Source organism: Balaenoptera acutorostrata, chromosome 12 (genome assembly GCF_949987535.1).
Source record: "Balaenoptera acutorostrata chromosome 12, mBalAcu1.1, whole genome shotgun sequence".
Lineage (NCBI taxonomy): Eukaryota > Metazoa > Chordata > Mammalia > Artiodactyla > Balaenopteridae > Balaenoptera > Balaenoptera acutorostrata.
The window spans coordinates 10538448-10563833 of NC_080075.1; the positions used below are offsets into that span (position 1 = coordinate 10538448).

General features: G+C 56.6%; 1 protein-coding gene across 4 annotated transcripts in view; it reads right to left on the bottom strand.

Moving 5' to 3' along the window:
• KCNIP3 (potassium voltage-gated channel interacting protein 3) overlaps positions 1-23617 on the bottom strand; it is an 87871-nt gene extending 64254 nt beyond the window's left edge. For 2 of the 4 annotated variants that reach the window (XR_009009998.1, XM_007197358.3), the window contains exons 1-3: positions 23496-23599; positions 15934-16005; positions 9699-9864 (exon numbers count right to left, since the gene is read on the bottom strand). Coding sequence is in view for 3 of the 4 variants with exons in the window: in XM_007197358.3 (XP_007197420.1) it covers positions 9699-9864; positions 15934-16005; positions 23496-23510 (253 nt within the window). In the remaining variant the exon portion in view is untranslated. Of the gene's footprint in view, positions 1-9698; positions 9865-15933; positions 16006-23495 lie in introns of all 4 variants that reach the window. The other 2 variants (XM_057558813.1, XM_057558815.1) reach the window with 2 other exon arrangements.
• Between the last annotated feature and the right edge of the window lie 1769 nt (positions 23618-25386).

A 25386-nucleotide genomic window follows, 5' to 3' on the forward strand; every position in this document is an offset into this window, starting at 1 on the left:
TGGGTGTCCCTTCCAGTCCTGCTCCCAGGACCGCTGTCCCCCGTCACCCCTGCCCCATTCAAGGTGGGCACAGTTTCAAACCCCAAGCCTGCCCCTTCCTGCCCCCTTGTCCGCAGTCCTGCCAGAGCAGTCCTCTCCTCGAGCCAGCTTCCCAGAGATGAAGCGGAAGGAGAAGCTGATGACGTTGCCCAGGTGTCTCTTGTTGGCACACCTGCAGCCTCAGGGCAGCGCCCTGGGCGGGCCAGGGGCCTCGCCGCGCCCCGCCCTCGCCAGGCCTGGCCCAGGGGCCCTTCTGCTGCCCTCGCTCTGCCCAACCAGCCGCAGTACCGGCCCCCCCAGCCTGCTCTGGGCCTCCTCTGCCTGCGTCTCCCCAGCCTGGCACTCAGTCTTTCCTCTAGAACTCTCTCTCTCTCCCGCCTCTGGTCTGTCGCTCAGTCTCAGTACCAGTCCTGTGGGTCTCAGCCTGTCCCTCCGTGTCTCGGCCTCTCTGGCCTGTCCTTCTCTCCTCCGAGCTCTGTCCCTGCCCTCTGCCCTCTCTCGGGCTTTCCCAGGGCCGCCTGCCCCTCAGCCCAGCCCAGAGCCCCCAGGGGCTGGCCGGTGCCCTGCCGGGGTCAGCCCTGCTCCTGCCCCAGGGCCGGTCCCTCCCCTGGCTCCTCGGGACCCCGGTGCTCACTCTCCAGGGAGGCAGAAGGGCTCCTGCAGCTTCCTGGGCTGGGAGGGCATGAGGGCGGGGCTGGGCACTGCTCCTGAGCTCCCAGCAGCAATGGGGGAGGTGCCACTGGTGTGATTTTCGGCTGAGGGTGTGATCTCACTGCAAAGGGGCCTCATCCAGGTCCTGGGGCTTCTGTGCAGCCCGAAAGGGAACAGTCCTGCTCCCATCCACCCCCTGCCCAGGAGGCTCAGGGGCCAGGGATCCTGGGGAGAGCTGGGGGATGAGTGGGGCCTTGGCCTTTGGCTAGCTCTTCACCTCTGCCCTCTGCTCACTGACCCCAGCCCCCAGCCCGGTGGGTGCCTCTGTGGAGTGGAGAAAGGGGAGATGGGAAGGGATCCCTGTGTTGAGGGGGATAAGGAAAAACCAAGGATGTGACTGGAGCAGGCATTGCTGAAGACCCACACCCCACATTCTCGGAGCACCCGGTGTGCGCAGGCAGCTTGCTGAGGCCCTTCTGGGCATCAAAACAACCCCATGAGCTACGTGTGGTGGAGAACAGCACTGCAGCATTCTCCTCTGCTCTTTCACCTACAGAATTCAGATTTCGTTGGGGATGGAAACGTGCCCAGCTTGAAAAAGAACGCCATCCCCCGCCTTCCTTGCAGTCAGGGTGGCTCAGTTCTAGCCAGTAAAATGTAAGCATAAATCTTCCAGAGATTTCTGTGAGAGTGTTGCTTTCCTGATGTAGGCATTACCACTTCCTCCTTTCCCCTGATTTCTCCTTTCTCTTGTCGGGAACAAAGCCATGATGGCTGGAGCCAGAGCAACAACTTTGCAACTGTGAGGGAAGAAGCAAAAAACCCCAAAGACCTTGACTCTGATATCCCCAAGCTGCTAAACCAGTGCCAGCCACTGCCTAGCCCAGATTTCTCAGATAGGAGATACATACCTCTGTCTAAATTAAGCCACTGTTGTTTGGGGTTTCTGTTGGCAGGCAAGTAAAAATATTCTTTCCAAAGTGAAAGACCAACTGTTCTACCTTGCACTCCTAGCCAGTGAAAGGACGTACACAAGGGGCTTCTTGTGTACCACAGGTGCTGTGCTGCTCCAGACTGTTTCCAAGCACAAGCAAAGGCTGTGCAGCAGGTCCAGGCTGCGTACAAGCAGCTCTGCCCTTGGGCCTGATGACCCAGCACATTCAATGGCGCACAGTGTGTCTGTGGAAAGTTAGGGTGCTCTGCAGGGCCCAGGGTAGGCCCCGATAGGAGCCTCTGCTTTTGAGCAAAGCCATGCTTTCTTTGGCAAAAATCTCTTCTTCTTTTGACACTACTTCTGGCTCACTCCTGGGCCCTCGGGGAGATGGAAGGCCTGACTGTGGGACACCAGGTGACCCTGAGACCTGAGCTGCCCATCAGGAACTGAGTGTCCACCTCTCCCCCAGCTCTAAAGGGGCATGCACAGCACGCCACCATCACACACAGGTGCTATGTATAAGCTCAGGGTCGGGGGTCTAGAAGGCTCAGGTAGGTGTCTGCTCATACATAGGGCTCAGACCCCCATGGTAACAGCTGCATCGCCACCTTCCCCTCAACCCACACCTGTGGCCTCATGGGGAGTCCCTGAGACCGTTTGAGGAGTGAAGCACGTGTATGTAATTTATAGACAGAGCTGCAAGAAATGCTGGCACTAACTCAAAGTTGACCTGGCAGCCCACTCAGAGGGGAAGGGCAGTGGAGAAGGGAAATCTTCCTGGTGGGCAGAACGCTGAGTCCATCTGCTTGCTCACATTGTCTGGAAGGAGGGGTGGCCTGAGGTACAGATTGACATTGACTCAGGGGTGGGTACTAAGCATGCGTTCAGGGGTCAAGGAGGTGGAGGGAAGAAGGCTGGAGGAGTGGTGACTAGGAGGCGTGAGGATGTCACAGCCCTTTGTGGGTGTTGTCCAAAGGGCAACCAGGCCTGAGGAGGCGCTGAGAGCCTGGTGGATGAGGTGGCCTGTCCGTGCACATCAGTCAGCCTGTATTCCTGGCCATGAACAAAGGGCCATGGGGGACTAAGATTACTCATGGGTCCAAGAAATGAACTTCCCCTCACCGGGCTGATCTGGCTACAGCTGTTGTCGGGTGCCCAGCCTGCCAGCAGGGTGACAAGCCAGCCACCAGGTGGCAGGTCAGCTCCACCCTGGCGGGGACCATCATTCACTCTTTCTGGAATTGACATTCATTCTGAATACAGACCTCGCTTTCTGCCCACCTTGCTTCTGCCAACAACATCGCCCATCACTGTGTCCCACGCATCATCGTTACTGACCCAAAGACTCATTTTACAGCAAAGAATTGTGGCCAAAGGCCAGTGCTTACAAGACCCACGGGCCTCCCCCTATCCCCCACGCCCAGACGCGGTTGGACTTCCAGAACCACGAAAGAGCCCACTGTACACTGGTCCCACCGCCGGTTGTGAGATTCAGGCGCTGTCCTAGGTGTGCCACCGCTTATGCTGCTCCTCCTCCAGCCAGGAGGACGGGTCCAGAACCAAGGCAAGCACCAGCCCCCAGCCACACACTTGCAGCATTTTTGCTTCTCATCTCCAATACTTTGGGCTCTGGATAAGAGGTTTTAGATCCCTAAAGAAGAATGCCGGGACTTCCCTGGCGGTCCAGTGGTTAAGACTCTGCGCTCCCAATGCAGGCGGCGGGGGTTCGATCCCTGGTCAGGGAACTAAGATCCCGCATGCCGCACTGCGCGGCCAAAAAAAAAAAAAAAGAAGAAGAAGAAGAAGAAGAAGAATGCTTCCCCAAAGGGGAGACACCAGTGCATCTGCTGAACTGGAAGCTGAGACTGTCACCTGGCCATGTGGGGCTCCTCACACCACTCAGGCCAACTGACATGAAAGGGCGTTGGCTGGGATGAATGATGCTGATTATCCAGGGGAGAAGGTGTTACCCCTACATGGGGTGGAGGATGGGATGGGAACTATGTCTCAGACCTAGTGAATTCACCAGGCAACCTATTCATATTGCCAAATACAGGGATCAAAATGAGTGGGGGTGGGGGGTGGGTGGAGTTATAGGTAGGATGACCAAGGGCTCAGATCCCTCAAGAATGAGAGTTTGGATCACTCCACCATGGGTTGGTTCTTAGCTGAGGGCCCTGTGGTGGATTAAAATGGCCACAGATTTCATACCGCAATTTCACGGAAAGGTAGTCTATTTCCCCTCCCCTAGGCTGAGCCTATGATTGTTTTGGCCAATAGCATGCAGCAGAAGTGATGCTGTGTGAGTTCTAGAGCCTCAGCCTCAAGAACTCTCTGCCTTACTTATTGGAACACCCCTTCCTGGAAGTCGGCCATCTTGTACCTGAGTCCACCATGCTGTGAGGATGCTCAAGCAGCCACGTGGAGAAAGACAGGCACTGAGGCACCAGACGTGTGGGTGGAAGCTTCCTGAACCTCCCAGCCCAGCCCAGTCACCAGCTAAGCAAAGGCAAGTGAGTAATCGCAACTGATGCCATGTGGAGTAGAAGAACCATCCGGGGGGAAGGTAGGGGGGCCCGCCCAAATGCCTGACCCACAGAATTGGGAGAAAAAGATGGTGGTTGTTTTAAGCCACTACATTTGGGGGTATTTTGTTAGGTAACAAAAGGTAACCGAAGCATCTCTCCTTCACACTGGGGGGCTGAACTCTCCAGAGAAATCCTCTTCACAAATCATCTTCCCTCCAGGCTCTAACCATTCAACTTTCTATACTTTTGATAAGGGTAAAAGCTTCAAAAGCCATATACAGTTTTCAGATAAATCCTTGAAAATTTGCACCTGATCTGGCATCTCACTTTGAAACATGATGTTGAGTATATCTTGGTGCTTCAAACACATTAAAATTCTGTTAGGGACTTCCCTGGTGGTCCAGTGGTAAAGAATCCGCCTTCCAATGCAGGGGATGTGGGTTCGATCCCTGGTCGGGGAGCTAAGATCCCACGTGCCTCGGAGCAACTAAGCCCACGCGCCACAAGCGTCCCAATGAGAGAGCTCACGTGCCGCAAACTACAGAGCCCATGCGCCACAACTAGAGAGAGAAAACCCTCACGCCACACCTAGAGAGAAGTACAAGCGCCACAACGAAAGATCCCACATGCCTCAACGGAGATCCCGCGTGCCACAACTAAGACCCAACACAGCCAAATAAATAAATAAAACTTTTTTAAATTAAAAAAAAATCCGTTAGTATGTAGTTATATATCCTTATGTATTATAGACAAGCTAATTTACCTTTTCATCCCCGTACCTTCCTACTACCACTCTTTTTTTTTTAACATCTTTATTGGAGTATAATTGCTTTACAATGTTGTGTTAGTTTCTGCTGTATAACAAAGTGAATCAGCTATGCGTATACATATCTCCTCCCTCTTGCGTCTCCCTCCCACCTTCCCTATCCCACCCCTCTAGGTGGTCACAAAGCATGGAGCTGATCTCCCTGTGCTATGCGGCTGCTTCCCACTAGCTATCTAGTTCACATTTGGTATCTACTACCACTCTTTTATCATGCGTGCTGGTGGTGGTGGGGGTGACTTCATGATTTTACATGGGGGTGACAAAACCCCAGGAGAGATGAGTATCTCCCAGAGGTGGATGCGGTGGCTGAGAATCTGGGTCTCCACTTTGGGGGAAGGGGCAGGAATGTGTCCCTTTGTGTGGGGAATGGTCACACCGGGCGTCCCTACCGGAATGCGCTGGGACATGGGACGTTTCCCATAGCGGCAGGCAGGGCCCTGGCCTTGTCACATCCAGGCCTCCTTCTCTGGCCCTATAGAGTTTCTGCAGACTTCCCAGCAGCCGAGAGTAAATGCCTCTCTGCTTAAACCAGCCAGCCTGGATTCAGGCGTCTGCCACAAAGACCCCAGGTTACTCTGTGGGTGACATTATTATTCCAGGCTTACAGTTAAAGGCACCCAGTCCCACTGTCCTCATGGGAGCCAGACTTGAGAGGCGGGTCTGTCCGCTTGGTGGCTCAGCCGTGCCCCTGGAGAGGGGGCCTGACATTCTGATAGGAAGGACTTTCGGGTGCCGGGGAGATAAGCAGAGCAGCGCAGAGTGCCAGCCTCTGGGTCACTGAGGATGGCCTCCCAGCGTTGGGGAGGGATGCACTTCTGGAGGCCACGCCAACGGCTCTGAGCTGCCCGGTCCCGGGCCACCCATCTTAAAGGCCACCGCTGCTGACTGGCTCCCGACTCCGTGTTGGGGCTTTTACAGCCTAGGGGTGACCCCCAGGGCGCAGCAGCAGCAGCTGGCCCAGCCCCCTGTCCTCGTGCCACCCGGCCCCTGAGTCCCGCCCACTCCTTGCCGAGTTGCCGAGGCTCAGGACAGCCTCGCGTTCCACTGGGCCACGCTCCTTGGCTCCTGCTCCAAGATGTCCCAGAAATCTGTGGCTCAGGCCGCTTCTGCTGAATGGAAACCACCCCTACTGCCAACAAGGGTGCAGTGTCCCGGCCACCTGCCCGCCTTCCACAGGCGCCAGCCCAGGACACCCAGCTGGGCCAGGCTGAGCGCGGGGACAGAGCTACACTGAATGGCGCGATTGTCCTCTGCACCCAGAGCCCCGGGAGGCTCCTGAAGGAGCAGAGGCACCTCGTCTGCGCACGGCTCATCATTTCACGAGCACACGGAGCCCTTGGTGTGAGCAAGGTGTCCTCAAGGGATGTGATGGGACTGCAGAGCCGAGGCCCGGGAGCAATGCTCAGTGGAGAGAGGGGTGCACTGGGGTCCCGGCTCCTCTGCCCGGGAGGGCGGCAGCTGCCTCCGCAGACCCCGAGCCCCGCCTTCCCGCAGCTCCCGAGAGAAAAGTCAGGGAAGACACACATCAGGGTGGGCGCCCTGCCCGCAGCATATGGAAGACGCTCCAGGTCAGAGACCTCACTCAGCCCCTGACCCTTGGGACCCGCTGACTCGTGTGACCTTCCTGATCCCGCAGCTCCCGAGAGAAAAGTCAGGGAAGACACACATCAGGGTGGGCGCCCTGCCCGCAGCATATGGAAGACGCTCCAGGTCAGAGACCTCGCTCACCCCTGACCCGTGGGACCCGCGGAACCCGCTGACTTGTGTGACCTTCCTGAGAGTCGGTCTGCTCTTTTAGTAAAACAGAGTGACCCTCCGTGCCAGCCTCACACAACTAAGGATCGCGTTTTCCGTGTTCCACGTGGCCTGGCAGGGTGTCTGGTAAACATGTCACCAGGGGAACGGGCAGGGCTGGGCAGAGCCCTTGGTGGTTCCTGGGCCCTGCACCCCTTCCCCGCCCCCACTGCTGCATGGCCGTGACCAGCCATTCAGCAAAGGCTTCCACACGGCTCTAGAAGGAGCTGACGGGAATAGACGCTGCCATCTAGGAGCCCACCGAGCTAAAGGTGGGACCTGTGGGCGTGGTCCCCTCGGCCCCGTTTCCTCTCGTTGTGACCCCAGACACACCCAGCCTGCCCCCCGGGCTTGCTCTTCCCCGTGTCCACGCACGCTCAGGTGTGCAAAAGGCCTCAGCAAGGGGGGCACACCACACCCCAGCCCCAGCCTGAAGACCACCATGTGCCAGATGTTTCTGCTGGAAGTTGGAAGCTGGAGCCAGGGCTCAGCAGGAGAGAGGCCTGGGAGTGGGGTGGGTGCTGGATGCCCAGGACCAGGGAAAGAGAAACAAGACACTGGGATCACGGAGGGGCTCCAAGATCCACGGGAGGAAAAGGAGGAGCCTGAGCTGCTGCCAGGCAGACCCTGGAGACGCAGGCCAGTAAGAATTTGAGCCTCGAATGAATGGAGAAAGAAGACGTGATGTACATATATATGCAATGGAATACTACTCAGCCATAAAAAAGAACGAAATGATGCCATTTGCAGCAACATGGATGGACCTGGAGATTATCGTACTAAGTGAAGTAAGTCAGACAAAGACAAATACCATGTGATATCACTTATATGTGGAATCTAAAATACGACACAAATGAACTTATCTACAAAACAGAAAGAGAATCACAGACATAGAGAACAGACTTGTGGTTGCCGAAGGGGGAGGGATTGGGAGTTTGGGATTAGCAGATGGAAACTAGTATATATAGAATGGATAAACAAGGTCCTACTGTAGAGCACAGGGAACTCCTGTGATAAAACATAAAGGAAAGAATATGAAAAAGAATACATATATGTATAACTGAGTCACTTTACTGTACAGCAGAAAGTAACACAACATGGTAAATTAACTATACTTCAATAAAATTGGTGGTGGTGTGATGAATTGGGCAATTGGGATTGACATGCATACACTGATGTGTATAAAATTGATGACTAATAAGAACCTGCTGGGGGCTTCCCTGGTGGCGCAGTGGTTGAGAATCTGCCTGCTAATGCAGGGGACACGGGTTCGAGCCCTGGGCTGGGAAGATCCCACATGCCGCGGAGCAACTAGGCCCGTGAGCCACAATTACTGAGCCTGCGCATCTGGAGCCTGTGCTCCACAACAAGAGAGCCCGCGATAGTGAGAGGCCCGCGCACTGCAATGAAGAGTGGCCCCCACTTGCCACAACTGGAGAAAGCCCTCGCACAGAAACAAAGACCCAACACAGCCAAAAATAAATAAATAAATAAAATTTAAAAGAGATAAGCAAAACATTCTCTCTATAAATTTGATCTTTAAATAAATAAATAAATAAATACGTAAATAAATAAAATTCTTCAGATCGTAAATCTAAAAAAAAAAAAGAATCTGAGCCTCCAGCGAGGTGAGGCTGGGTCCATCAGAGCAGACCCGAGCCCGTCGGGCGCACAAGGCCGGCCACACGAGGGCGCCATGGCTCACCTCTGCTCCCTGTTCCTACCCTAATGGAAAACAATTGCTTTTACTCTGCTGCAGAAAAACAGCCCTGTGAAGATGTGAGCTTCCCAGTTAAGCTGTTTGTATGAAATTGTAGTAACCTCATGTTTCTGGTCGTCCCAAGAAGCTGGAGAGAGAGAGCGCACATGGACCCCACACGTGTATTCACAGGTCCCAGGGCCTCCATGGAGGCTGTTCTGGGGAAGGGACCGGTCAGAAAAGGGTGGCGAAGCAGCACAGGTGGCAGGGGCTCAGGGAAGCAGAAGGGAGGGAACTGGAATCTGCTGGGAGCGCCCTAGAGTGGGTGTGCAGGTAAAGGACAGGGGCCTGGCCTGCACACACTGCTGGCCCCACCCCCATCAAGCCTGGGAGGCTGGGGCCATGAATATACCCATTCTCCAGGCAAGGGGACTGAGGCTCCCTGGAAAACACAGTGTCCGAGACAATGAACAAGACACGGCTGTCAGGATCCAAGTCTGTACCTTTTCCTTGAAGTCAAAGAGGCAGAGTCTCATGCACGCCTATGTGTATGGTCACAGGAGTGTGCATGGTGTGTGTGTCTGTGCGGCGCGCACACCTGTGTGTGATGTGCGTGCACCCACATGTGCTTGGTGGGTGTGCACAGGTGTGAGTGTGTGGTATGTGTGTGAGAGTACAGGGGTTGCATGAGGTCCCCTCTGCATCTCTTACTGCATCACAGACACCAAATATCGCCAACAGCAAGTGCCGGCCAGCCATTTCTGCCACAGACTCCCAGAACGCAGCATGAGGTAAAGAGCCAGCCCCAGCCCCTGGGCTGCACTGGGCAGGACCGAGGAGGGGCTGAAGCCCGGGCCTTCTCCTCACCAGGCCCCTGCACGTGTTAGCACCCTGCAGGTGAGTATCAGCCCCCCTTTTCACAGAGGACTTAGAAAGGAAGACTGTGTCACCTAAGGTCACCCGGCCGGCGAGGCTCTGAAGCCCCGCTCCATCCTCCCAGCTGGGAAAATTCCAGCATGGTCCTAACGATCTGTCCCCACCTCCCTGGGTCCCGCCTTGAGGTCAGCACCCGGCGTGCAGCAGGCACCGATGAATGGGAACAGGCGTGAATGAATAGAAACATGTCCCCGCAGAGGCAGAGGTGGTGTGGCCCAGGCGGGGGTCCCAGGGTAGGTCTCTGCGCTTAGAACAGACCCCCACCTTCTTCCCAGCCAGCCCAACCCCTACCTGAGCCCTGCGGGGCTGTGCTGGACAGGATCCACTTCACCAGGCAGCACCGCATCAGTGCCTGGCGGGTGAGCCTCGGCCGCTGCCACTTAACGCCCTCCTTCTTGCTCAGCGGTGTGCGCCCGGGGTCCCCCAGGAGACTGCCGTCTGACACCTTCATCACCTCCTGCAGCAGGAACAGGCAGAGTGGCCCTGAGCCCTTGCTCCCCAAGGGGACTGCCAAATCGTCCCCAGGCCAGCCCTGAGGCCGTCCTTCACTCCACCCTGGCTTCTTTCAGGGATGCATGCCAGGAGCCTGCAGTCCCGCTGCTGCCCCCTCCCCTGGTCATCTCCTGCCCAGTTTCTTAGCAGCCCCACTCTCTCTCCAAGAGCCCTTGGTCACTGCGTGGCGAGGCCACCTTGCAAGCACAGACAGTGTCCGCTAGAAAAAGCTGCGCCAGTGATCCAAGCTGGAGGAGTGTGTTGAGAATGACGTTAAAGGCCACCGTGGGGCTCTGTGCACACTGTGTTCCCACACACACTCCCCACCAGCCACACCAGGCTGCTCTGTGAACACACCCCTTCCACACTGGAGCCCTGCTCATGCTTTAAGATCCCGCTAGCAAGTTACCTCCCCCATGAAGCCCCCCTGGCTTCTAAAGCTGAGGGAGTTGGGTCTGTCCTTGCATCGATAGCTCCACAACAGCACGGACTGTGCAGTGGGAATTTGCTGCAAGAACTCCCGATTGAAGGCAGGGTCTATGGGCAGGGTTTCCCCCACTGGGCACCCTGGTCTGTTACGTGATGGGGCCCCTGGAAGGAGGGAGGTGAGGGCCCAGACTTGCTCATCAACATCCCCGACCCTGGCACGGGCCTGGTTGTCAGAGCCAGACAGTCCCTTAGAGACCACAGTCCAAACCCCTCACTGACTGAAGCCCAGAGAGGGCAGCAGATCTGCACAGGGTCACACAGCAAAGCTGGCCTCCTCGCTTCACCCCAGAGCCCTCGATCTTTTTTCACCTTGAGGCAAACCGAGGCCGCATCAAAGGCCCGAGGACCTCCCCAGGAGGGGGCACATGGATGCAACCCACTACCGTACTCTGTGCAACCATCTGAAGAAACAACTCAAACAACTGATGGGGGAGGGACTTCCCTGGTGGTCCAGTGGTTAAGACTTCACCTAATGCAGGGGGTGCAGGTTCAATCCCTGGTCCCGTGGTCGGGGAACTAAGATCCCTCATGCCTCACCGCCAAAAAGCCAAAACATAAAACAGAAGCAATATTGTAACAAATTCAATAAAGACTTAAAAAAAAACCCCAAAAAACAATACTGACGGGTAGAATCTTGGAGGAGGGGGCTGTGGGTGGGAGGTTAAGATGCTGGGCCGTGAGTGTGGCTAGGGAAAGGACAGCCCGGGTCACAGTGGAGGCCCGGAGTGGTGAGATTTGTTTTCCTACATCAGTATTTTGAGCGCCCTCACCTGGCCTGCCAGTGGCCCACCATCCTCAGTGCCCAGGCTGGCAGCAGGCTGGCCCTCTGGGCATCTGTTGAGTCTGGTTTGCTGCCCTTGTGCCATGCCTCCTGCTTGGGGCGGCTGTGTCATAGGTGTGGCCTGGCCCGTTGGGTCGCTGCCACAGGTAGCCCCAGGTTCGTGGTACCTGGGATGCGTGGCCTGAGCTCCAGACGTGGGAGGAAGCAGCGCACCCCCGTGGGTACCAGTTCTGAGCGGGTGGGTTGATTGGCCAGGACAATGGCCAATGGGGTGACGGGTTGGTGATGTCCTTCCAGGGTTGTGGGGTTTCACGTGTGCTACATTTGTACAGTCCTGAAGAGTATATGGGTGTCCGAAATAAATCACAAACAGATGTACATTCGAGCAAGTTCTGCAGATGCAGAGACCCCAGCGCAGCCCCTGCCTCGGTCAGGTTCTCAGGTACAAGGAGCAGAGAGATGGACCCAGGCTGACGGTAACTGGAAAGGAATCAGCAGTGGGGAACCCAGGCCAGTCCTCCCCGGGAAGGACAGAGAGCCAGGCTTGGAAGACAGACTAGAGCAAAAAGCAGGCTGCTGGATAGCCAGACCTCAGCCACGGTCACCCATGGGACAGCAAGGGCACCTCCGCTGCTGCTGAGTAGCACGACCCAGGGGCTAGCGCTGCCATGCCAGGGGCACTGGGCCTGGGACCCCCCCACTGGCGTGATGGCCCTGCTGCCCCTGGAACCTGGAGGCTGCTGCTGGGGGAGTCTCGGTTGAGGCACTAGCTCCAGGTTCAAGGTCAAGAGCAGAGGGGTCAGATTGTCCCAGCCCAGGTCATATGCCTAATCCCTGGCTGCAAGGAGAGCTGGGAAAGCAAGCTTCTGGCCTTTTAGGTTCTTTCATGCCCTCTGTGGAGGCTTTCCTGAACTTGAGGAATAAGAAAAACCCTACAAATATCCCCTAAATTGTGGAGTTTGTGCGAATGCCCAGGTCAGGGGAGGCTGGTGCATTGCCTCCTCAAGGTTCTGGTTAGGAGGGAGAACCCTCCAGGTGCTGAGTTGGCTCATGACCCCATGAGGCCCGTCCACATTTGGGGCTGGGCGGTTGGCCTCCTGGTCAGCTTTTGGTGAAGTGGCCGCCTAGACAGGACAACATCCAAACCCCTTATCCTGACTTTCAGGACCTTCCCAGCCAGGTCCCAGCTGCCGGTTTTCCCTCCTGTAGTCAACACCCCCGCAAGCCACCTCCCCAAGACACACCCTCGGCGGCACCCGCCACATTCCTCCTCTTCTCCAAGGTTCAGCTTGCCAATGGGGGGGGGTTAGTGGTGCCCAGAGCTGCAGTTAGGGTGGGCACTCATCACCCCAATGGGGCAGAAAGAGGGTGTGAGCGGGGTTGGCCAGGGGCCCCAGGGTGCCAGGGATGCTGAGGGAGGCTCCCTATACACACGCACACGCATCCCCACACACGCATGCACACGCACATGCACACACGCACGCACATGCACACACATGCGCACACATCCATACACACGCACACGTGCACACAGGCACTGCCCAGGTTGTCAGAGAGAGAGACCTTCTCTATTATTAATGATCTGCTTCAGGAGAGAAATGGCCTCAATGAATAAAGTCTTTCTTTCGGTCCAGGAGGTGGGTAGGGGGAAGACGGGCAGCTGGTGCTTCATTATTTCCTGAACTCTTTGCTGTAGGCTCTGCATATGGGCTTAGGAGAGAACAGCAGAGGGAGAAACTGAGGTGGCCCTCAGCATCTCAGGCAGGAGCTGTCTGTAGGGACCCCACCCCCCATCTCAGGACGGCGCTGCTGGCAGGGGCCGCCCTGGCAGAGCCTGAGGCTAGTCCTGGGCACTCTGTCTTGCAGCCAGGCCTGAGCTGATGTGGGGAGAGCCAGCCGATGGCCCGGGGTTCTGTCCTCCTGGGACGGCTAGGAGGGCCCACAGGGCGGGGCTGAGAGCCCCCCTCATGCATGTCTATTCTGGGCCTTAAGGTCACCTCATTGTCATGACAACCCCAGGAGGTTGGCAACACCATGCCCATTTTAAAGATGAGGAAACTAAGTCTCAGAGAAGCTTGGGGGCATACCAGGGCCACACTGCACTCATGGCCTTCCGGTTCCAAAGTTCAGGCAGTCTTGGCCACAGGCTGTGCTGCTTAGCTTTCCTGGGCCAGGCCCCTGACAGGCCTTGGAAGATGGGGAGGGACTCCCAAGCACCCCAACCATGTCAGAGTAACGGTTTACTAATGTCCCAGGCTAAGGAGTACCTCTCCTGGTGGAGAGGGTTGGACGAGGGTGGAGGAGCCCTGGGCCATGTCCTCCAGCTGGCTGAGGGTCAGGACTCCGCTGTGAGGCCCACAGGCAGGGCCTGGGATGGCCTCCCACTTGAAATGGGTGAGGGGGTCCCGACAGCGAGGAGAGGAAGGGCCCACGGTGGCTGGGCACGAGCAGGGCCACACAAGTGCCAGGAGGGGCCGAGGCCCGAGTACTTGGCCCAGCAGAAGGTGGGGGAGGGAGGAGGCCGGGGGAGTGACCACCGGCTCAACCTCATGACTGGTTGACACTCGTCTGTCTGAGGGAGGGTCTGCCGGGGCTGTCAGGGAACGTTAGTGGCCACTCCGGACTCCCTCCTCCTGAATAGGGGCTCTCGGGCATCGAAGGAGGGAGCCCCGCGAGGTGACACCACCTCACTCCCTGACGCTTCTGTGCAGGGAGGTGACAGAGCTGAGGAGGCCTGGGTTGGCGAGGAAACTGCAACACAAATGAATCCCTGGCCAGCCTGCTTTGAGGCCCCAGGGGCTTTTGCTGCATGTCAGTAAAACCCAGGGCCTTGTGCGGGCCTGCAAACCCCTCAGTCAATCCCGCCTGACCCTGTGAGCCCATCTCACCTCCACTGCCCGCCTCATCTGTTCTGCGTGTGCCCACCCGCCCGGCTTGAGCATCTCACAGCTCTGCACCTGTTGCTCCTCCACCACACACCTCTCCCCACACCTCCACACTCCTCCCCCTCCCCTGCACACTCCTCCCCCTCCCCTGCACACTCCTCCCCCTCCCCCTGCACACTCCTCCCCCCACACACACACTCCTCCCCCTCCACTGCCCACTCCTCCTCCTCCCCCTGCACACTCCTCCCCCTTCCCCCTGCCCATTCCTCCCCCCTCCCCTGCACACTCCTCCTGTACATTCAAGGCTGACTCCTTCTCCCTGTCAGGCCTCAGTCAGACCAGGTGCTGGGAGACCCCTCTCACTAGGTTGCCAGTCATCATCCATATCAACACCTGCTGTGCTTCCCAGCACACTGCTTTTGAACCTACCCTATTTATTTGTTTACCCCAGTGCATTTCCTTCTCTTTCTCCTGGAATGTCAGCTCTTCGAGCTGGCCCTGGCCTGTTGTGTGAGCTGCTCTTCCCCATCACAGAGCCCGAGACCCTCACGTCCAAAACTCAACAGTAAAGGAACGAAGCATCCAGTTAGAAAACGGGCAAAAGACAGGCACAGGCATTTCACCGAGGAAGACATACAGGTGGCAAATAAGCCCATGAAAAGTTGTTCCACATCATTAGCCATCAGGGAAATGCAAATGAAACCATAAGGAGATATCACTCGTACCATGGGAACCGCTAAAATCTCAAAAGGTCACATACTATATGATTCTATTTATACAACATTTCAAAATGACATTTTAGAAATGGAACAGATTAGTGGGCCAGGGGTTAAGGATGGGGGGAGACATGGAAGGGGGGAGGTGGGTGTGGCTATAAAAGGGCAACACAAGGGGTCCTCGTGGTGATGGAACTGTTCTGTGTCGCGACTGTGGTGGTGGAAACACACATCGACATGTGATAAAAGTGAGCAGCACCACACACACACACACACACACACACACGAGTGCATGTATTATAAAACTGGGTAAAGGGTACCTAGGGGCTGTTTTATTTTCTTTTATTTTACATCTTTATTGGAGTAGGATTGCTTTACAATGTTGTGTTAGTTTCTGCTGTATAACAAAGTGAATCAGCTATACATATATCCCCATATCTCCTCCTCTTGCGTCTCCCTCTCTCCCACCCTCCCTATCCCACCCCTCTAGGTGGTCACAAAGCACCGAGCTGATCTCCCTGTGCTATGCAGCTGCTTCCCACTAGCTATCTATTTTACGTTTGGTAGTGTATATATGTCCATGCCACTCTCTCACTTCGTCCCAGCTTACCCTTCCCCCTCCCCATGTCCTCATGTCCATTCTCTACGTCTGCGTCTTTATTCCTGTCCTGCCTTAGGGGCTGTTTTATTTCTTACAACTGCAAGTGAGTCTACAATGATCTCAATAAAGTTTCCATTAAAAAAATACTCTCGTACATACAAAAAAAAGAATACTTAAAAAATACAAACACACACAAAACCCTCAATAAATACCCTAAAATGCCCCGGTGAAAGCCCCCTAATGCTCTCTCCATAATTTGCCTGAGACCTTCTCCCTTCCTGCTCTTGCCTGATGCATTTTAACAGCGGACGGAGCCATCCCTCCATCCTCCATGGGCCTCAGGGGATGGTCAGAGTTGGTGGCAGAGACCAGTGAAGCCAGAAGATCTGGGGCCTGAGGTCACACAGCGTCCCCAGCAGTACATCTGGCCATGTAAGCATTGTGGGCCAGGTCCCAGAAATGGCCCTAGGCTGGCCCCGGGGACCTGCAGTCTCCTTGGAGGCTCACAAGGTTCCCTCAGGGCAGGGGCTGCAGGTGGTCGGAGCCATTTCCGCCCACTCACCCCAGACTTGCAGCTCCTGCCCAGCCAGTGGGGTCCAAGGGTAGGTCTCAGCTTCCTTCCAAGTCGCCGGGTCTGTGGGGAGCAGAGGAAGGACAGAAAGGGCACTGCACTGGCGATGCACCTACTTTCCAGCAGGTACTGAGCTGGGTGCTTTATTTAATGCTCACACCAATCTTTCGAGGTTCCGTGGGCCCTCCTGCAAATTGCCCAGCTGAAGCCCAGATCCTGTAATAGGACTTTCTCACACCCTCTCACCAAGCTCACCACGTTACCCGTGGTGTGTGTCCTCTCTCCGCCAAGGGCAAGAAGGAGTCAACCAACTTGTTCACCTTCAGGTGTGTCCTGCTGGGCTTTGGCTGGAGGGGGTGGAGCACCTGGGAGAATCTCGTGCCTGGTACAGGGCGTGACGTAGACTCGGGGTGCCCGTAGCATCCCTCTAGCTCCAGCTCTGAGATTCAGCAGCCCACATAGTGGGGGAGGGTGGGAGGGGCTGGAATTTAATGCCGTTGTTTTGTTTTCATGGCGTTGTTATGGTTACCTCAGCTCTCCTTTTACGATAATGATTTACAGATTCCCTTTTAAATGAGCTTACTGAAATTTAAAACGTGAGTTAATTTAAAGGAAAAATAAGAAACAATAGCACAGGTTGTGGCAGATGAAACCAAATCCGTGAAGGCAGAGTACAAACAGCTAGGAAATTTGGAGTCTGAGCACGGACTGAGGTGTCCCGTACAGTGACCACTCCCCGCATGTGACTACTGAACATTTGCAACGGGGTTCGTCCAAATTCAGATGTACCATCAGTGCCAATACACACTGGGTTTCAAATCCTTCTTAGTAGAACGTAAAATAGCTCATTAATCATTTTTATATTGATTACACGTTGAAATAATATTTACATTGGGTTAAATAAAATATATTATTAAAAATAATTTTTTTTTACTTTCTTTAATGTGTCTGCCGGACCATTTAAAATGATACCTGTGCCTTGTAATGCACTTCTATTGGCCAGCACTGTTCTAGATGGTTCTCAGACCTGCCAGTTGGGGGGTGTGGGGCAGCCTCCCGCTGCCAGGGCACACCCTGACCCCAGCTCCTCTTTCCCACCCAAGTCCAGGCTAGTGTCAGTCAGAGTTATTTCAGAAAGGTGAAACAACCTTTCTGGTGAAAGGCGAAAGGTGAAAGGTCTGGTGGAGTGTGGAAGAGAACTGGGGGACAATGAGGCAAGTGGCTAACTTGGGGGGCTGCCCAAGTTGAGGGAACTACAGTGGGGGGGGTTGAGCCAGGCCCAGGCAGCGGGATGGGTGGTGGAAATATCAGTGTGATGAGTATTTAGGATCTGCTGTAGGTGTAGGTAGTGATGGAGGGGTCAAGGTGACTCCTCAGTAACTGTGACATTGTCACCATGGAGATGGGTACCGGAAGCAGAACAACCCCTCATACCTTCCAGCTCCCCCTACATGTGGTCCAGATTCTCCACGAGGACACTCCATTCTCAACCATCACCTGAGAGTTTTCACCACCCCATAGAAAGAGGCCAGATCATTTTAAACAGACCACTGGGACCTGGATCGGGACAGCCCACCTTGTGGCTCCTCACCCCCACCAGGCCCCCAGCAAGGCCAGCAGTCCACAGGGCGGCTGTCCCTGCCCACTGCCCCATGCCCAGCGTGCACAGCTCCGTCCTGTGGAAGCCCATCTGTCAGGCCGTCAGGGGCACTCCAAGGCCAGACCATTGCGCAGCTGGCTCAGTTTCCGTGGTTCTCGCCAGCTGGGGTCCAGAGAACCCCCAAAGAGCATCTCAGGGAAGGCTCGGCAGAGGTGACCTGTGGGCACGCGGCAGCCTTTGGGGCCAGAACATCCAGGCTCCCTTCCTCAGAGGCAATGTTATTGAGTCAATGCATATGCAAAAGGCACAGCTAACTTCTCCCAAGTGTTTACAGGCATTTATGCATGAGACACAGCATGAACAGTTTCGTAAGAGCCACCAGGATCCACTGGATGCTGGTTCAGAAGACACACTTAGCTGAGGAGGGGGAATTTCAAGCTGGTTGACATTATTTCAGTCAGTACAGTGGGAAGAGGTCTGTGGTCAGCCAGACAAGGACTTGAATCCTGGACCCTCACCTCCTGGCTGGGCCACCTTGGACAGAGTACTTGACCACCCTGATCCTCAGTTTGCTCATCTGTAAAATGGGGATAATAACAGGGCTTCACGGGACTATGGAGAAGGTTAAACGAGGTGACATATACAACCCCCCCAAGCAGGACTGATTAGCACCATTCTTCACCCTTCTGATGCTCAGTGCAAGGGGCAGGGCCAAGCCCAGGGCCCAATGACATCAGCGGGGACACCCAACTCGCTCTGCTCAGCTGGCTGCACATCAGAATCACCTGGGAGACTTCCCCACCTCTGCCCACCCGGGGGCTGCGTTATTGATTCAGTGGGGTCTGTGCTGCTCTATTTTTATAAAGCTCCTCAGCCAATCTGAAAGTGCAGCTAAGGTTTAGAGTGCTTATCCCACCGGATAGGAAATTCTGGGCCTTGTCTGTGGGAGGAAAGAGTCTGGGGTTCACAATATCCCTCCTTCCCGGGGTGGGGGTGAGGGCGGGGCAGGGCTGGGGCTGCCTCGAGGCCAGAGCCTGGGCCAGCGGGGACGTGCAGCCCTGCCGAGCTGTGGGGCTGCCTGGCACCCTGACCCCGTCCATGGGTGCTCCTGCAGGCAAGCTCAATGAGCGCCCACTCATCTTTGCTTGCTCTATCTCCATCACTTGGGACAGATGGCAGGAAGTGGCAGTGGGCGTTGTGTCGTGCGGGCCCCGAGGATTTGGGATAGGGAGGCTTTGGGGAGCCTCGATTCTCCTCCCACCCCTGAGCACCAACAGATACAGGCCAGGCGGCCTGCCTCCTGAGAGGGGAGCTGAGATTGTCATGAGTCCCTGCAGAACACAGGCACGCACACACACACACACCCACACACACACGCCTGGGTGCCACCCCTCCCAGAGCACTGGAGCAGGGGAGGGGAGGACTGGGTCGGCCCTGCCCTGCCTCTGATGCTGCCACCTCGGCCAGGACACTACTCTTCACCTGCCTCTTGCTGCCCAGGCAACGAGGGCTTCTCATCAACCCAGCGGTGGACTCAGAGCTACCCACTGACCACACTCTCCCGCTGGGGAGCCCTTCCCAGGCTCTACTCAGTAATCCAAAACTGATAACACTGACACTCCCACCATCTACAGAGCTCTCGCAATGCACCAGGGGCTGTGCTAAGCGGGTTGGTGTAGGATCTTATTTATCTAGGAGGTCGATGATATTTCCTCCAGGAAAACGAGGAGACCATGGAACAGAGGAGCTAAATAACTTGTCTGAGGACACACAGCTTGGGCATGAGGGGGTCTGGGACTGAGCCCAGATCTGCTGATGCACAGCTGGGCTAACAGCTGGCGAGGTGCAGCTGTGTTATCTCCACAGCCACCTTCGCTCCTGGCCGGGCTCGTCAATTACAAATAGCAGGGGTGGGCCTTGTGACAGGCCAGGAGGCATATGTGTGGGGCGGGGCGATCTGCATCACAGCATCTTGGAGCTTTTGGTGGTGGCCCCCCCCCACCTCTACACCCAGCCGCCACTGCTCAGCACAGGGCCCGACCTCAAGTGGGGGCCTGGCAGAGGCTATGAGCGCATCTGAGGCTCAGATGGGGAGACTGAGGCCCAGGGAGGGGATGGACCCCGCCCGAGCTCACAGAGTCACTTGGGCAGAGTTGGGGCTAGAATTTGGCTCTCTGGGCTCACTGCCCAGAGTCCCCATCTTGAAAGAGGATTTCTTTTTGGCCTCACCCCACAGCATGCGGGATCTTAGTTCCCCAGCCAGGGATCGAACCCACGCCCCCTGCAATGGAAGCGTGGAGTCTTAACCACTGGACCACCAGGGAAGTCCCAAGAGAGGATCTTAAAACAGGGCCAGGCATAGCACCAGCAGCGGGGACTCGGATTTACCCCTTGCCTGCCCCGGAGGCATGTGCTGGAAGCAGGGGAGGACAGGGGGCGGCCGCAGAGCTGGAGATGAGGCCGGCAAAGGCCAGCAGCTGCTCTGCCCAGCTGAGCACGGCACAGGCGCGGGCCAGCCCGATGGAGGGGAGGGCTGGGCAGAGACTTCAGGCAACAGATCAGAGCGGGGAGGTTGGGCCAACCGGGAGACGGGACAGGCCCCTCTCAGCTGTCCTGCTCAGCTCAGCTCTGCAACCCCCCTCCAACTCTGGTGCCAGCAGGTCCCCTTGGTTCTCTCCCTGTCACATGGCCGCTCTGTGGCGCTCTAGGATGTGGGCTGATCACAGCTGACAGATGCACCTGTTCCAGGGAAACATCAGTCAGCTGGGGATGGGGAGATGGGGAAGGCAACACAGTGACTCACTCCACACTGCGCCCTCCTTTCTGCTCTGTCTCCTTCCGGCCCGGGGCTGGAGGACCAGCAAAGGAAGACTTGCCAAGTTCTTTCCCTTCTCCTTTCTTTGTCTTGGAAACCAAGGCTGCCCCTCTTCCTCACAGAGGCCACATTCAGGGCTCTGCAGCTGCTCGTGGGCATCACCAGAGATGCCTTGGGGTGGGGCGGGAGAGTAGATGGGCCCCAAGCCAGCCCGAGGTGGCAAAGCAGCTCCCTCTCTTGCAGAAGATTTTGATGAGAAAAGGGCTCCTGATTTCAAAACACTGGGGTCCTTTCCTTTGCAGCTCTGGATCTGCAGCCCAGACAAGGGGCTGTGGCTGGCTCAAGGTCACATGGCTAACCAGGAGACGTGGCCAGGGGCGGGATCTGACTTATGTGCACTCTCTAAAGGATTCGGAGGGTGCAACAGGCCACAACTCCATGGAGCCAGCCCCCCACTAGGATGGGGCACCTCCTCAGCTGCCTGGTCACAGGCACGCCCCTCTCTCCCTGTAGCCTTCTCCCATGACCTCCCCATCCATCCCCCCAAGCCGTAGGCAACTCAGCTTTAGAGCAAGACAGAGCAGGGTTCAAATCCCAGCTGTAACACTTTATAGCTTGCAATCATGGGTGGGCCTCAGTTTCCTCATCTGTAAAGGGAGTGCAATACCAAGAGCGACCTCGGGGCTGCCTGGGGGTCCAGGGAAATAATGCAGGTGCAGAGCCTGCTGGAAAGACCATGGAGGGAGGAGTGGCCACCTCAGGGCTCCTGCCCTTCAGCCTTGACCTTGTCCCAGGCTCCACCTAGAGAACAGTCAGAACCACCTCACTCCCTATTACAGTTCAGGGCTTTGATTACTTTGGAAATAGGGGAGAAGATTAGGGCCCACCTCCCACAAATGCCCTGCAAGAAGGCAGGAACCTGGGCAGGTAGCGGGTCCTGATGGACATGCCAGGTCATGAAGACATCACTCCCTGAAGACCCGGGAGCAGAGCCTGCAGTTCTCTTTGCTCCTTTCTCCTAAGAGTTCACGGAGCTCAGGTCCTGGTGCTGGGCTGGATGAGCCCCGCCCCCCCCGTCCCCACCGCACTGGAGCCTCGTGTCTGTGAAAGAGGAAGTGGCAGTGCCTGCCCTCCCAGGACACTGTGAGGATCCACAAATGACAGTGACAGGCACTGAGGGTGGATGAGTCAGGCAACTCCCAGCCTGTGCTCTGAAATGTAGTCCCTGTTGCCACTAGAGGGGAAGGTGATTTTCACAGTCCTCCTGCTGACCTTGGTGAGGGACCCAATGGTGGCTTCCCTCAGACCACTATCCCTGCCTGGCCCAGCACCAGAAGGTGTGGGGCCCACTCCAGCCTCTGGCCAGCCCAGCTGCAAGAAGGCCCCCGGCAGGCACCGCGAAATCCGCTGGGGCCCGGCTGTGAGGGAAGGCGAAGGCCAGTGTGGGGTCACAATGGCCAAGGGAAGGGGCAGTTGCACCAGCGGGACTTGAGCAACTCACTCCACCCATCCGGCAGGGACAGGGAGTGGCCTCCTGGCAGGTAGGGCCGGCAGAGGAAAGGCAAGAGAAGGAGGATTGACCCATCCCTGGTGGACAGAGTGGGCTGCGTGCACACCTGCGTGCAGCCTGACTCTGTAGAAACCCCCACCTCTGTGTGCACGCAGGTTGTGCAGCACAGGCAGCTGTGGGCACAGTCGCAGGGCATGGCTGTGCATTGCATGTTCATACTGACGACCCTGGATGCATGTGACCTGTGCCAGCTATGGCACGTGTGTGCAGTGAGTATGGCATGTGAGCGTGCATGCAACAAGGCGCTAAGTTCCTCTACTTCTGCCCTGTCTGCCTGAAGGTTGTAGGAGAGACTTAAGGTGCCTGGAGAGAAAATACCTTTTCAACATGCCCTGTCGCCAGCCTCGAAGGGTTTCCTGTCAGCACTTCTGCCAATCTTCCTGGCACCCCCGAGCAATGGAGCAGACAGAGCAGGGGTGGCCTGGGGCTCTGGGGTAGTGTGGCCTGGAATCAGCAGCCACAAGCCCACTCTGGGCTGCTTGTCCTCATGGGTGACAGAGAGGCAGAAATCCATCTCTTGGGGGGGGGGTGGAGTTGGGGGAGACTGCCAGATGCCAGCCCAGTATCCATTCTTCCTTACCCACAAAACCCTGATTTTAGTTGAGATTTATTTTTGCCCTTCTTTCTACTTCCTGCTGCTTGTATGTGCTGGCTGGAGCTCCAGCAGCCATTTTGGACCTTAAGGTAACCTCAAGAATGGAAGCCAGTGAGACAGATGGAGCCTAGTCCCTGCTGACCGTAGGGCTTCCGTGCCAGCCTTCTATTGCCTCCCTCCCCGTCTCTCCCATGACTTCTGCATGAGAGAGAAATGCAAGCAACCTTGCTCAAACCACTGTTATTTGGGCTGTTCTGTTACGAGCAGCCAGATCTAATCCTGGTGTTTCTTCTTCCCTCCAAAGCAAGACTGTCCCAAACACGTGGGGAGCTGGCAAGGCATCAGGACAGATTTTCTGAGTGTTAACTATTCTGGGGGTTAGCTTATTTCCCTTTCCCTCTTTATTCTTCATTTAATTATCCTTCATCCTTCCCAACACCTCGCTACCATCTCTTGAACTTTGTTCCAGGCATTTTCCTTGCACTCTCTGTCTCCAACCTCCCAAGAGCCCCACAGAGTAGGAACTAATCACATTCGTCCTTGTCAGGGGTCTCCTAGCCCTTTAGGAAGTGGATATTCATTAATTACTTGGATAATTAAACGATGCACTCACTGACCAGCCTTCAAGCGTAAGACACCCCCTCCCAGCACTCAGCCTTCCCCCAACGCAAAAGGCCATGGGCCCAGGCTCAGGGTCAGCACTCTGGCACCTGTCCCAGGGACTTAACTGAACCGGGTGGTTGACCCCAAGCTCCTCCTCCGTCCAGCTTCTGCTCCACAAATACCTAAAGCCCCTGCTGTCCAAAGGGGGCCCCAGGAGCCTAGCCTCCCAGCCAGGACACCCCAACACTTACTTTCCCAAAAGCGACCCTACAGGAGACAGCGGGGGCTGGGGTCAGAGGAGGCACAGCAAGGCTCCCGGGTCCAGGGCAACCCCCAGAAGCTCCCGCTCCCCACCCGCGCCGGCGCCTACCTTGGCCCGCTGCATCCTGGGCACCGGAGGAAACTGTTGCCGGCTTCCCCACTGCGCAGCCGAGGAGAACAGGACTGCCGGGCCGGGCTGGCAGCTGCTTCATGTTTGCTGGGACCCAGACGTAATTGTTACCGGCGGCTCCGCGCCCGCCCCCTATCCACCCGCCCTCCGGGCGCGCTTCTACCCTAAGCTCCGCCCCTTCTGCTCTGTCTCCTCCCCCGCTCAACCTCCCCCCGTGTGTGTCTCTCCCTCTCCTTCTCGCATCTTTTCCGTCTCTCTCTCGGGCTCTCCGTCCCACACTCGGTATAAACCACTCCTAACCGTGCCCTCTCAGCCTGTCGCCGGGGGGCTCTCTCCGTGTGTCCCCCTCCTCCGCCCCGTCTGTCTCTAGCACACACTCTGCTCCCCAGCCTTGGAGCGGGGAGGGGTGGGGACTTGCCGAGAGCCCGGGCTGGGGGCAGGGAGCTCCGGCACAAGTTCCCGTCCCAGCACGGGGAGGCGCGGCAGTGGAGCGCGCAGAGGCCAGCCCTCCCCTCTCTCATCCTACTGGTTCCTATGGACACCAGGTGGAGTGACCCCCCCATGACCGCGGGCCATTGCAGTCAGGTGGGCTGTGGAGGGGGATCTCCCTGGTGTCCCCCCAGCCACCCTGCAGATGACCCCTGGGCACCCCTGGCATCCGGAGCGTCCTCCTGGTGGGGACATCGCTCTGGGCACTGGGCCCTCAATGGCCCCACTGATGGGGGCTCACCGCCCAGAGATGGTGATGGCTACCAGGGCCACGTCACGTGGGTCACAGGCAGGGGTCCCTCAACTAGTTTCATGGGTGCCCCACCCTTACTTATCTCCTTTCACCGCACGCGGGGCCTTGCCGTAGGGGAGCCCTCGCCAAACCTGAGCGCCTTATACTCTCCAGGGAGCCTGGCATCTGTGCCCATCGTCCGTGTCTCAGGTTGGGACCACATCAGGACAGCTGAGGGACCTGACCAGACCTCCTGGGGGTTGTGGTGGTGGAGGAAAGGAGTGAGGGCCCCTAAGCATCCTGGGGAAGGGGGGACCCTTGCTGCCCCTCAGGAGGGCAGACTCCTGGGCATTTGCTCAGCCCCCAGGGAAACCGCCCAGGAGCCAGATGCCTGAAACCTCAGCCAAGTTTCTCTTTTCTGCACCCTGAGGAAGGAGCCAGCCTGTGCCACTGGTTCCCCTGGAAACAGAGCCCTGAGACACCCCCTCCTCTGCGCACACAAGAGCACTTGCGCGCCCTTCTTTTTTTTTGTTTTTTGTTTTTGGGTGGTTTTTTTTTTTTTTTTTTTTTGAGCCAGCCAATCAGCTCCAACTTTCAGATCCTGGGAGGAAGAAAATAGTCTGGAGCTGTTTACCCACGGAGGGAGGAGGACTATTTCTAGACCAGGAGGCAGCCCGGGTGTCTGGCCCCGCTGGACTTCCAGGACCGCCTGGGCCTCATGCCAGGCAGAAACTCAGCAGACCCTGGACCCCACCCCGCGCCTCCATGGCTGTGCCCTGGAGGAGGTGAGGGCAGCTGGAGGGTCAGTCTCAGAGGCCGAGCTCCTTGCGAGCCTGAGCGCCTTTTCACCTGGTGACCTTGGCTCTGAGCAAGCAGGGATTCCCTGAACATGTTGAGTCCTCACAGTGGCCTTGGCAGGGAAGTGTCATTATCTCCGCAGATGATGAAAGTGAGACCCAGAAAAGTTAAAGGATTTGCCCAAGGTCATAGGCTAGAAAGTGACAAAGCTGGTGCAAAAAGCCTGTTCCTTTCACCCCTAAGTGAACACGTGGCTAAGACCCGCCAAACCTCCCACACTCCATACATCAACTTGGACACCTTGCCAGTCATGCCATCCAGGACAGGTCTGGCCTTAGTTATGGCCTGGTC